Below are 14342 nucleotides of genomic sequence, written 5' to 3' on the forward strand. Positions count from 1 at the left end.
CCAAGTGAATGTCATCAGAACAGTACTGCCTTTGCATGTTGTTATTGTAGACGTGGGTGTAAAAGAAATACAAGAAATCTCCTTTGTGACCTCGACTAAGTTAGAAACACTGTCAATCTTATTTTCTATATTGTCTGAATTAAAACTGCACATTTGAGCAGCTTTAACAGTGATGAGGTCCAAGAAAGAGCTAGGATGATAATTCTAAACTTTCTTTTCTCTATCTGCCTGAAGGAGTCTAACAAATCAGATTAGCGCGGTGTCCTAATAGTTATTCAAAATGTTCTTGTTGACTTTCCCCTCGGCACTTGCTTTCGGGGGAATTTACGCTGCCATCATCAGCGCTGTTCCAATTGTTTGAAAACTGAAGTGAACTTGATGAGATTGACCTTTGGAGGGCTGAGTGAACATTGATGGTTACTCCTTTGAAGTTTTTATGCGTCTTAAAAAAAGGCTCTTGCTAGCAAGTGGCTATACAGCTCGTCTGCTGCAGAGCTGTGTATACACCTTACAGTATACCTTTCTGTGTGTGTGTGTGTGTGTACATGTGTGTGTGTGTGGGTTGTTTTGATAGTGTGTCATGTTCAACATCACGAACCGGCCAGAAAACTATGACATCCATTCCCTCGACTAGGGAAACAAACTAGACACATAAACCCCTTTTCCACCAAAATTAGTGCAAGCATGCAGGGTTTTTAAACACAGAAACCAGTTGGAATTGGGCTGTTGACTGCATTGTTTTGCTGGTGGTCTACTTTGTTTCCCACCAAACATATATATATATATATATATATATATATATATATATATATATATATATATATATATACACATATATATTTAAGCTTTCCCATTGCCAGTAGAGCAAAGGTTTGTACACAGCTCTGCAGCAGATGAGTGTGTCATGTTTAATATCACAGACAGGCCAGCAAACAGGTAAACAGTAGAAAGCAGCATGGATAGAGGTCTGTGAAAACTTTTCAGTGGTTTCTTCTTTTTATATATCTCTACTTATTGAGCCTCTCTATTAAACTCGCTGCAGACTCATTTGGATCAATGTTTTAGTGCTGCTTAGGTAGAGATCAACGGTATTTAGTGTCATTGCATCTCGCTGTTTAAGGAGCTGAAATTACCGTGTTCACCTGTGTGTTGTGTTTTCATCAATGCTGATCAGAGCCGGAGCCGATAAATACCTGCTGCAGTCATTTGACCCAGGTGTGAATACCCATTGTTCACTTTTCTATTGCATTAAAAAGCCAGGTGTTAACAGGTGTTAGCATCTTTTTTTGTGCAGTTGGAATGAGGCTTTAATATACAATCAGTAATCGCAGCCTTTTAACTTTGTATCACGAAATTGTCACACACACATGCACACACGTGTAAATGTACACAAACAAATGCACATGCATGCTGCATTTTAATGACTCCGGTGTGTGCCAGAATATATGTGTGTGTGTGTGTGTTGTGACACAGCTTAAGTTTAAGATTGTAATTGGCAGGGCTCAGTTTCCACAGGCAGGTGAAGGTATACCTACTGCTGCACCTCTGACCATTACACATGACTAGCAGTCTCTGTACACCTGTGCTGAGTGAATGTGTGTGTCGGAGAGTGTCAGCTTTCACCTCAGAGGTATGGGCAGTGTAGATGAAGTAGCAGCAGATTCAGTTACTGCTCTGTGTGTGTGTGCGTGTGTGTGTGTGTGTGTCTTACCATAGCCGTTATCACTGTAGGACGACGGATGTTCGCCTAAAATGGCCTGTCTCTGCCTTCCCTTTCCACGGTCTGGAAAACACACACACACACACACACACACACATACACACACACACACACACACACGCACACACAGACATACACGCACACACACACAAACATTATTAGATTGAGTGCAGCACTCACAGTAATTTATTTCTGAACAATGGGCTTCTTTCACAGATGCAGACTTTGCTTTTACTACTTCAGAGAACTCCACAGTATCATTGGAAAAGGCATTTAATCCCAAACAGAACATCACTCTACTGTGTGACACTAGCCCCTTTTACACTGCCTGTTCAAAGAGGGAATATCACGCCTTCATGCAGCCTGTTGTGTACATAACATATGATCCTGGAATGGGGGGACAAAGTTGTTTCAAGTTTAAGCTGCCACGGGAGGTAGTAACAGCGCAAAAAGAGTGTATAAATCAACAGGACAGCTGGCAGGACGGGATCATGGGCAGCACTGGTGTGACGTTTTGACGGAGTGTATGCATGTATATGCGTGCAACCTACTGTGGTGAGATTTAAAAAGCAGCTAGCAGCAGGTAGTGGCTAAATCAAAGTAGAGTAGCAGCCATAAATGTCAGAAAATTGAGCAGAGAATGAGATCAGCCACTATATAACAGAGAGGGTAAATCATTTTTATTAACATGTTATGCTAGGGCTGGGCGATATGGCTTTAAAATAGCTTTACACAATATACATCTCCATATTTTGAAATCTCCTCAGAATTTCTGTAAACTACTAAAATAGAAATGTATTAAATGAACCACAGTTACAAATAAAAAAAAGTATTGTTAAATAAATAATCAAAGCGGAACCCATGGTGCTTTTATTTTGAAGGACCTGGCTTGTCTTGGGCTGGAACTGTTGATGTTTTTGCTGTTGGATGTTAGCATTAGCAGAAAGTTAAACTGTAAACGCAGTATGAGGATTCATTCCCTGCGAGCTGGAAACACACTAACAGCTCTTCAGTTCAGAGATTCATAGTATTTGCAAGTTATAGTTTGCAGAGTTATAGAGCTCTGCAAAAGCCCTGCTGTGTGTGTGTGTGTGTGTCTGTGAGAGGCGGAGAGCTTTAGGAGAGAGAAGGTCAAATGAAATGCTGAAGAGCGTCTAACACTGATGGCTAAAATGAGCTAAATCCCAGCGTTCAGTATTGCTTTCTAGCTCCTCCATGTTTCTTTGCTTTTGTGCCATGTATTGTGTAGACGCCTCCTCGGCCACAAAGAGTGGTCAGATGTCGTAAACAAAATAAACAACATGGCATAACATGAAATGATAGACCTTTTTGTTTTAATCATCAGATGATATATTTCGTAATATCGCACAGCCCTAATTTTATGCCACGGTTACTGTGTTTAGAAAGCTCTGCTGATGCATATGTTTTGTGTCACACTAGAGGCTGACGCTGTTGTGTTAGGTGTCACTCCACACCTGTTTTGTTTCTGCAATGCCAGCATGCTGTCTTAAACCACACACTGGAGTGACATTACGTTGCTGCTGTTTGGGTTAGTGTAAAGATGCAAAGGCAGTGATCTTTGTGTAAAAAGGGCAGTGCTAAAGTGAGCTCTGTGGGCTGCTTCATTATGACAGACAGTTTGGGTAGTGATCTCACTGTTAGCCTTTGTTTTTTCTTCGAAATAAGTCGGACTAACCTGGCTGTCTGATCGTCTGACTGCTTGTGTTCCTTTACCCATAGGACGTATCTTTAGCAATATTAGTGTGTCCCAGATCTCAGCAATTAGCTTTATTATTATAATACACTCTATTCAATGAAATGACACAGAAAACAACAAGCATAAGACCTAGGTTGTAAAAAATATACTCCAATGTTTCGTTTAATAGACAGCCATAAGACTGCCACCTTAGAGGGTAAAAATAATGGATGTACCTAACATGACATCACCCATTGGCTTGAATTCGGCATTTCGGCTGTCACAAACGTGGTTTTTTTGCAGCCAGAAGTGACTGTATTTAGACAGAGGGGTGGAGCTGTGGAGGAGCGAGGAGAGGATCTGACCACAGACTGAAGCGACAGCCTGACAATCAAAGCAGCCTGCAGTTAATTCTGCATAACAATAAGCATTAATAAAATGTGTGTTACACATACTTAACCCGTTGGACCCAGAGCAAATTGGCTTGATTTTTTTGGAAAACATGGGAAAAGGGAGACGAGCAAGTTAACTAAAAATGGCCCAAAAATTTGCATGAAATTCCTAAATAGTTACAAGAAAATGACTTGAAAATAATTTTAAAAAACCCCAAACAAACAAGAAAATAACCTGAAAATAATAAAAACAAACAAATCAAGAGAAGAAAATGACGTCAAGAAATCTTTTTTTAAAAATATATAATTAGGAGAATTCTAAATATAGTTTTCTGGATAATTTTCCCCTTGTTTTTTGATAATATCTAATAATTCCTGCTCGTTTGAAGATCATTTCTTTGTCACCTGTTACTATTTTTTGCAGGGCATTTGCAGGACCTTTCTTGCCAAGTTACTCATCATGTTTTTTCCTGTGTTTTTTAAAGAAATCAAACCTATTATCTCAGGTTTCAGAGGTTTAAATGCTTGTGAAAGGTGACTTAATGCAGCACAAGAAAACTGATGTCGATCCAGGTGTTTAAGGGCGTTTGAGTGACAGGCTTTTCTGTGAGGTGTTGCTACAGTCCAAATATGGTCACATCTGGCTCCAAAAAAAGGAGATGGAGATGGCTGAAATGCAGAATTTGAAGGCTTTAAAACAACAGTCCATAAACCAATGAGTGATGTTACAGTAGCTACATGCATTATTTTATCCAGTGTATGTTCTCTCTTAGCTAACAGCTGAGATATGAGAAATAATAACTAACTTCCTTTTTTGGCACAAATTTCTCTCATCCAGCATCCCCCAAACACATGATAATGCTGCAGGAGTGCTTTGAGATGTTTTTTTCCTCTCATGATGTGAAAACTTGTCACAATAGAGTCCATGAAAGCAGCTGTGATTTGAGCTGATCACAGCCTGCGCTCTATGTGGTGAAGCAAAAAGACATTTTTTAGCTACTCGTGAAGCCAACAGGAGGCATTCAGTTTTGCATTTTGTTTGACACACTTTAGAATATTCTGAAATTTAAAAAAAAAAAACACAGACAATGAAGCTGACCCCCTGAAAACATGCCCTGAGATTGTCTTATTAAATAACTCATATAATGTGTATGAGTTCAAGAAAAAGACGGACTTTAAAAGAATGTCATTTCTGCCCCAGTGTTGTCAGCTGTCGTTTTTTAGAGATAAGAATTACAAACACAACTGAAAATTGGCAAAAGAGAAGTGAGAGTGCTGCTACTGACCAAATGCTCCAAAGTCCTTCTCCAAAGCACGCAGCTTGTTTAGTCATTTTTGTGTGTTGAAACTATGTGAGTGAGCTGATTTCAAATTCCATTCCTTTCTATAAACCACAGTCATGAGTGATGATTCTACACACGGTAAAAAAACAGTTTGAAAACACTTGATGGTGAAGATGGAAGTGAGTAAATCAGAACTAAACAGCTTGAAGGCGGCTTTATTCAGTAAGAGGCAGGTACAGTGATACACAGGAGCTCATGTGAACAGTAATAGGAAAGAGACGGTACCTGTGAGGCATCAAGCTTTCTCTTTTTTCTCCCACAGCACGAAAGAACATCAACCTGCGTTACATTATCATCATAACAATCAATACATCACCATCATCACTCTGGTGGTCAAACACATTTCATCACTGATACATCCTGCAGAATATTTACCACACACAGGCTGTACACTACTGTACACTGGAGGCACACTGAAAGGACACTGACTTTTTTTTCAGTTGACAGGAAGAGAAGAAGTACCCCTCCCTCCCCCAAACACAACAGCTCAGCAGTTACGTGCTGATGCATTGCTGCGCTTTGTCCGCACGCATGCAAGCGCACACGCGCACACACACAGATGCTACAGTAGTGAAAAGTGAGAAGGCCAGGAGATAATCCAGACAGCAGGATGGCCGTCCACACTGACCTTCACACCACAGCTTAGCAGCACACGCAGTCAGTGTGCAGGTGTCTCTGATACATTCACTGAGTCAGCTGAGCTGAGCTAGTAGTTTAGTTTTCATTAACCTCAGACTGCACAAATTGAAAGTGCAAAATTGAAATGGCGATTATAAAATACACCTAATGGAAACATGACAATTTCAGAAAAACTCCCATTTATTGCAAAAAAGTTTTTACGCTCGCATGAGGTGGTATTTCAGGCGATTCGAAAAAAAGCCATATTTTGTAAAATTGCAATTTGGCTTTTCTAGGTCACATGATGATATGGCTATGTGCTTGTCAGTAGGAACTGACTCCCTCATGATGCAGCAGCAGCTACAACAGGTGTTATTGCATCACATAACTCTTCAAAACCTTAGGTGATCATCTGGAAGTTTTGAATCCACAATTCTTCTGTAAAATCGTGGACTATCACCTCCTAGAAATCCCTCATACGTGGCCACTCCCACGTATGAAGGGCTTGTCTTTTACATAAAATGCCTACGTGGCCTTGGATTGGAAATAATGACGGCTAATGCGGTGGCTGCAACAGAAATAAAGCTGCTAATGTTTTAAACATCCATCACAAGGTGGTGGAAAACTTTAAGCTGATTACTTCTCTTTATTGTTCTCTTACTTATTCAGTCTCTCAGAGATGAATAGTATTTAGCTATGGCATGTCATTGAATCTCATTGGTAAAAGAACTAAAATCAGCATGTTCACCTGGGTGTTGTGTTTCCTTCAGTGCAGATCTGAGCCAGAGACAATAAATACCAGTGACTACAGCAGAGTTATTTGACCTGTGTGTGTGTGTTGATTGTAAACTTTCTCAATGCATACAAAAAAGCCAGATGTTAGTGGGCTTTTTGTGTCGTGGGAAAGAGGCTACAGTGTAGTACTGCATCTACAGGTAACTATTTGAACTGGTTCTGAATAACATTATAGAATTCAAAATCTTCTGGCTGTCCTGAGTCTGTTCACTCCAATGGGAGAAGCAAATTTGAGCACAGATTATGAAGTATTTTTTTGCCATGTAGCCAGTATAGTAAATATTGGACCAATTTTTCATAAGCAACATATCCCACAAACATCCTGACACTGAAAATACATTTTTCAAACAAGTGAGTCTTTCAGCCTCTTTCACTCTGACACAATTATGAAGTGTGTGCAGACAGTCCTTTATTTTCTGTTGATTAATACATGTACCTGTTGTCAGCAGGATTTGCAATGTATCTGCACGCTCTAAATTACAGCTAACACAGCATGGGTATCAATCAATAATTATTTAAATCTTCTGACACTGCAAGGATCTACTGGTAACTGACTTCTCAGCTTCACACCGGGGAGCTGTCCCACACTGATTCTGCATTTCTAAAGTCAATTCATTTGGAGTGTAGCTGTAGTGCTGAAATTATGACAGAGCATATTTTACTTTATCAAGACAAGCTCAATATTAACATTTTTACAACCTTTGCTGTGTGCTGCACATTCAGTCTGTGGTTTTATTAAAGCATCTATGTCATTGTGAAAGTAAAACTTGACAGACTTCTTCATGATATTTCTCTGATCATCTCACTGGAATATGAAATTCCTCATATGGTCTGATAATGAACCTCCAAAAATGTTTTCAAGGATGATACTTCAAATAATCAAGAATATTATTAGCTGAAATTAGCTGATTTTTGCAATCTTATAGGTTAATTGCAGCTACACTGCGACATGGATCTCATAAACTTGGGTACGACATCAAGTTTGATGTATGCAGATGATGACATCACCCACTGAATAGCAGGCTATGTCCTACGTCCATCCATGTCAATGCACAGGAACAAAATGTCATCAGCGTTGTTATCAATCTATGCTGCTGTAGTGGTAGAGAAAAATGTAAACAAACATGAACCGAGCCATCGCTTTAGCGGCATTTATGTGTGTCAAAAAAAGTCTGAAGAAGACGAGTAGGGGAATGTGTACACGGTCGTGGCACGAGAAAAGAGGCCAACTTGGCATGGCAGTTTTACAACGAGAGCTCGAAGTATTAGCATCTACTAGCATTTAGCAGCGCCGCACTGTGCAGCATTTCACGCTGCTTTTCTATTGGTTGGCTAGTAGACGTGGGTCGTAACAGCAGTCACACAGTGAAATGGTCATCCAAAATTTCTGACACTGTCAGAATTTTTTCTCCATCTGTCTTTGATGACATGAAAGTGACAACAGTTGACCAAACATATCACCACGTTTCTTTAATGATGGTCATCTTTCGTCTGAGACAGCCCAAAATCACACAGTTTATACCAGCTTTAACAGGGTGGTGTCTGATGATGAACTCAATGACCATGTCTGCCAGACAGTCAACGTCATCATTGATTGTAGCTATTTCTTTGTTAGCCAATCACCCACAAATAGAACTAACAAGTGCTGGCTGTGGTTACTGACAGCTTTAGTTCTGTCCACTGACTGGTCACTACTGGAAGGATACACACCCATTTCCATTTCCATTTCCTGAAGAGATCTTCCATCAATCTGTGTTTTCACTGTTATAGTGTAGGGGACACAGATGCTGTGCAATAGAACAACATTTCCATGTCCAAAAACAAAGGAACAAGATCTAGGATCCCAGGGTGACGGGAAAAGAGTACTACCATCGTGCTGACTTTAGTGGCTTTTCAGACCCTCTCAGCAACATTTTTTTTTAAAGCAACAAGAGGCACATTTAGATACTGATTCAGTTGATCTGGAAAAAAGGTCACAATTCAAGGTGACATAAGAAAATAAGAGGGAAAAAAAACCAACAAAAAAAATGTAAGCATAAAATCAATTTTGTTTTTGAAAATGACATTCTTTTACAAAAATACATTTTTTCTCAGCTTTTTGTACAAAAAAATGTCTTTCTTTAAGTGTTGATGGAAAAGGAAAGGATGAAGCCAGAATAAAAAAGCAGAAGATATTTTCCTTATCTTGATGTATTTATTGTTCATATATTCAAAACAGAAAATATTCTGGAGGTCTTGAATGATAAGTGAATATGACAAAAAATGCTGGCACTGGCTAGCAACTTAATAATGTGGGAGACACTTAAAGATGTCTGATGTCTCCTTACGGTGCAATCAAATCAGCAAAGAACTCTCGTTTTTTTCCTGATCACTAAACTGGGTCATAACCGCAGCTTCCTGTTCATATCTCTTTATTCTGGGATTAGTTCCCCTCTCGGCCAGCCAGCCGGATCCTTCAGAATTCTTCATTACTTCTAACATCAAAGACAGCTTGATGTTGACCTCTGCCCACATTCAACATTAACCCACATCAGTGAAATCTTTCTATGAACCCTGCAACCTCGCTCTGCACTTTCAGAATCATCCCTGCCAAGCAAGATTTCAGACAGTTGGTCTGGATGTTTGAACCATTATTAACTGCTCTGTCTCCATGTTAAACACGCCACCTCTCATCATCTCTTAAAGAAGCCCTCTCTGGTGTCCTCTTTTTTTAAAGTTTTTTTTTAACTACTTACTACTGATGGTATTAAGTATAATTATTTAAATAAGTTTGTCTTTTATATCTAGTATGTTTTGGAATTGATTTAGTTTGGGTTTTCTTGCTGTAAAGCATTATGCAATTGAGTTTTCAAAGGTGTAAATGGAGGGAGAGGTATGTGGGAGGAACAAGGACAAGAAGCAAATGACAGGAATGACAGGAGGAAGAGCGGAGGCAGGGAGTGAGAACAGATGAAGAGGGTGAGAGCAGAGAGGCAGCAGCAGGAGAAGGTAAACAGAGAGGCGGAGGTGGACGAAAGGGGGATGAGCTGAAAGGAGAAGAGGAAGACAAGGAGGAGAAGAGTGACATGTTGGGATGAAAGCTGAAGCCGAAGAGGTGGTGATAAAAACAGGAGAGCTGTTATTCTATCCACGACACTGGGAGGTAGCACCTGCATCTTAGAGAACAGCATAAAAGCATGACATATTATAAGCCTCATAAAACGTATTATACAATGACAGGATGTTTTGCAGGGTTTGCATGACATTATGTAGTTGTGTCCACCTCTTATATAAGTCCAAAAAGTCTCCCCATCATCTGTCAGATATGATATAAGCTGTTCAAATTCTAAGTATAACATGTAGTGTTCTTATAAAATCTTGCAAATATCAAAATATCAAATTCTACAAAAATGTACTGCAGAACAATATTATCTGCACTGTATACAATTTCACAAATCGATCTTCCTTAAAATAGTCTTGGAGAGCGATTACATTGAAAAAGTAAACTACTTTTAATCTTCATTTATGATTACTTTGTATCTATATGTTAAGTTTAGACAAAACTAAGCTGCATTTACTTAATTTTGTAAAGTTGTTGCAACTTAAAAATAAAAAGTGAAATGACCTTGTTCTTTCTAAGTGTGAGTAACTTCAGTAGATCATATCAGTCTGACTTAACTTCATGACTAAGTGGATTTTTCCAATGATGAAGGTAGAAGATCTGTGAGTTCTATTGTGTTAACGTATAAGAAAATGCAAATATGATTGGCTAGTTTTCAACCTACAGAATACAGATAAATAGCACAGTAAACTTGGTTTACTGAAGTTGCTAAATTTAGAGAGATCGATTTAATCAAACAAATCATTTTTTACTTAAAAAAAACTTCACAAAATTAAGTAAAAATAACTAAATTTATAATACTAGCAGTTATATTTGCTTACATTTTTCAAGGCAATCGGTTTCCTAGATTTTTTAAAGTGAAATCAACTATTTTAAAGTGTAGGAAGAAACTTCACACATCCCAAAAGAAACTGTGTGTACAGCACACAATCTGAGTAACCAATCAGCACCTATCATGTTGGTGTATGCTTTCACTGACCTCAAGATGATTGCTTTTCACAAACATATTCAATATTTAGCGTAATCAACATAAATAAATGTTGCTATTGTTTGTTTCTGCAAACAATGGACATCTTACACTTGCATGCTATCATGTGGCAGCTATTACAGCTTTATGGTTGGGAAAAGATCAAGTTTTGGCTCAAAATACTCAGTCTTGGGGGCACAATCCCCACTCCGCCTACACAGCAATGACTCGCTTAAACTCAACTGTTTCTACTGTTTGTTGGTTTTAAACAGCGGCCAGTTGCTTTGCAGGCATCTTGCCTTGGTGTAACTAGAAGAGAGAAGAGACTAAAAATGAAAAATATCAGCCTGTTATTTCTTTCATAACTTCTTGAATACATATAAGGGTTACTTTCCACCAGATCCGTGTTCAGTCAGGCTCTAATCTGCCACGACAGACAGAGCAAATAGATTACTCTCTAGTCTATGTGTTAAACTCCACTGACTCAGCTGCGCTGCGAATGGACGCTATTCCAGCTCCGGCAGTCTGGACCCTTGCTGATCAGACACACAAGGCTAATATTTTTGCCGAACGCCGAAGCACTTTGCATCAATTCAACCGAATTAAGCACAGAGCAGACAGTAAGTCAGACAGCAACACAACATTAAAATATCTGGTTAATTTTCAGAATAAAACACTCTGTGTTGACATCTGATCGTATTTCACATCAACTACAACTACATCAACAAATGTCACAATGACTGGATCCAGACCTGGAGTCAACAGGTCAGAGGGCAGGAGGTCACTACTGACAACATGGACGAAGAGAAGCTAATTATGGAGGTGAAAAACCACAAAATTATGTACGACACCACACATCCTTCTTTAAGGACAGCCATAGAAGGGAAATGGCGTGGAACATTATATCGGGAGTTATGGCAATGGATGGTGAGTTATTACTTATTAGCTTCTGTACTGAAATAATGCGCGAAATTCTGTTATTACCGCAGAACTCTTCGGTCTCGCCACTCCAGCTGATCCAGCAGTGCTGCACCATGCTGGACTCAAACCCCAACCGGTGAGAGATGATGGATGATGGAACACGGAGCAAAACCACAGCTGAGCCGCACATGCAAGAGGTGAAAATCCTGGGTAAGTGTTTTTTAACGCCTTACAGTATTTTTTGTACCCCATATGTAGCTGCAGAGTGAGAGCTCCTCCCTTTCACGCTGCTCTCCAGTACTGACAGCTTCAGACCCAGAGCCAGGGGTCTGATTGAGACAGCTGTCAAAAGGAAGAGAGGCTTTACCTGATCACACTCCAAGATAGCATAATCTTCAGCCTCCTGCTGAGAAGTGGTGAATTTACCTCTCACACCAACTGAATGCCATACAGTCTCTGGCTTTTATTTGATCTAATTTCAGCAAAAAAAATCCAATCATTGTTAACACAGTAAGCATGCATTAGCTTGGAGGGCTAACTTGAGGGCTTTCGTGAATGTCACCATTACCCTCAATGTCCCTGTTCAAAAAAAGGGTAAAAATATTTGAATATTCATACTGAACAGCCAAATATGATTCAGCTGAAATGATACTGAATCAGACACAGCTCCAATAAGAGTGCACTTCAGACAGTTTGTCAGAGAATGCAGTGTGTTTTGCTGTAGCAGCTAATGTATCTTGGAGCCTCTAGTCTGCAGCAGAGATGAGCAGCGTGCTACTGAGCTCTGGTAAGATCACTTCTTTATGACTCCACACCTCCACAGTTTTTTACTTTTTAATTTTCACTTGTCTCAGGTCACATTTGGATGAGAACAGCTCTACTAAAAACGGAGAAGTCTTACTTTTGCATTCAAAAGAACAAATAAATCTGCATTTATATTATAACATTGTAGGAATGATCCTCATGTACACAGATCTGCAAAAACAACCAAATACGCTGTAGTTTGCATGCCAGGTCAGTAGCTGGCAGTGTAACTTTTTAACGACACACCAAAGAACACCACATGCCTGCACATAAAGGCGTTCTTCTACAGAGTGGTGAGTATAAACAAACAAGAAGACATTGGGGAACATAAGCAAGAGAACCCACAGTGGCATTTATTTAACCTCAGCAGAGTCAGCAGCACAAACACAGCTCGGTAAGCCACCATTCTTGTTACTGTTGTCCTCCTACTTGTGCATGGCTCTTTGTCTGAAATGTAATTTGACATCGCCATTTTCAAAGGATCCGCGCATTGCCAGTTTACATGGTGATAGAAAGGGTGGCGCTTTTAATAAATTATACTCTAGAACCTGGTTGAAAAAGTTTGCTTTTTTCAGGCCCCCAAAATGCCGTTGTTGGGGCTCCTGATGGCTCAGTGGATAGAGTGGCGCCCCATGCACAGAAGCTATGTCCTTGCTGCAGCGGCCGCGGCTTCGAATCCAGCCTCGGCCGTTTGCTGCATGTCTCCCCCTCTCTCTCCCCCTTTCACACTCACACTGACCTGTCAATTAAAGGCAATAAGAGCCCACAAAAAAAGCCGTCTTCATGCGAACAAAAAACCAAACCGAAACAAAAGTTTAACATTTCATCCAACAACCGTTGTCGTAAATGGCCTCTCAGACCAAACCGACATTGACTTGAGTGACATCACTTGAGGACATTGATCAGACCTCACACACAGCTCCCTTTGTTGACACTGAAGGCTTTATACCACATTTTTTTACATATGCAGTACAACTTGTACACATGCTCATGTGTACAACTGGTAGCGTTCCCCTTTAAAGCAAATGAGAGTCTGACGCCGTCTGGAGTTTGGGGGGTTCATCAAACTACAGTACAGGTATCATGGAAAGACTCCACATTTTGTGTGAAGCATAAACCTGACTTTATTAAATACCCCTAAAGTGTCTCATAAAGAGATAATATACACAGGATATCATGTATTTGGTTTGTGATTAACTTTAATCCAATAGAATAGTCTTCCTCATAAAGTGCTGTGACCAGTGTTTCCCACTGTGATTTAGAGACCATGTTCTGTCTGTGTCCTTGCAATGCACCTCCATTAAAGTATGCAACACTGTAGAAAGGCATTTATTTAATGAATATTTAATCTGAAACAGAGCTAGGATCAGTTCACCGTGCAATCAATCATTTCAGGAATCCTTTTGAGATAAGACAGTCTGAGGTTGCAGAAATGATCCCTACAGGCTCCAATATTCACTGTACACCCAACTGTAGGCCATTTTTAAAGGTTCCCTGTGGAGTTTTAGACCTCTTGTAGTGCTATGGAGCTGTTTCACACTTTTCCAGTGATGAAGCCAAGATATGATGCCAAAGGCAGAAGGACAAAGAAAAGACAAAAGCTAACATTTACTTTAATAAATTTGGTTTTGAAGGCTTTATAGGGAAGGGCATTCTCTTGACACATTTTTTTGAGCTCAAGCACACACATCTGTTTTGGTGAGTGACAGGGTAAGTCATGGGGCACGAGCATCTCGAAGGCAGTGCAGAGCGGGATTTTTTTTAACCGTGTTTGAAGCTTCAATTCAGTTCAATTTAAACAATTTAATTAATCCCACTTGGGGCAATTAGTTAGGAGCAGCATGTTAAGACTACAAAATGAATACATGCACAAAAACACAAATAGCAGCATTCACAATAACCTGGCAAGTGCACCAGGAGCCAAAGAACCAGGATAAGAAGAAAGTGCCAGTAGTTGATATAATGCACAATATACTGGTGCAATGT

The 14342-nt window shown here is 39.8% G+C and overlaps 1 protein-coding gene across 1 annotated transcript in view; it reads right to left on the reverse strand.

Moving 5' to 3' along the window:
* Window positions 1–14342, reverse strand: part of LOC121954902 (heterogeneous nuclear ribonucleoprotein L-like) — a 39028-nt gene that overhangs the window by 5714 nt on the left and 18972 nt on the right. The window contains exon 8 of the mRNA XM_042502644.1: window positions 1712–1783. Within this exon, the coding sequence (XP_042358578.1) occupies window positions 1712–1783 (72 nt within the window). The remainder of the gene's footprint in view (window positions 1–1711; window positions 1784–14342) is intronic.

Source organism: Plectropomus leopardus, chromosome 15 (genome assembly GCF_008729295.1).
Source record: "Plectropomus leopardus isolate mb chromosome 15, YSFRI_Pleo_2.0, whole genome shotgun sequence".
Taxonomy (NCBI): domain Eukaryota; kingdom Metazoa; phylum Chordata; class Actinopteri; order Perciformes; family Serranidae; genus Plectropomus; species Plectropomus leopardus.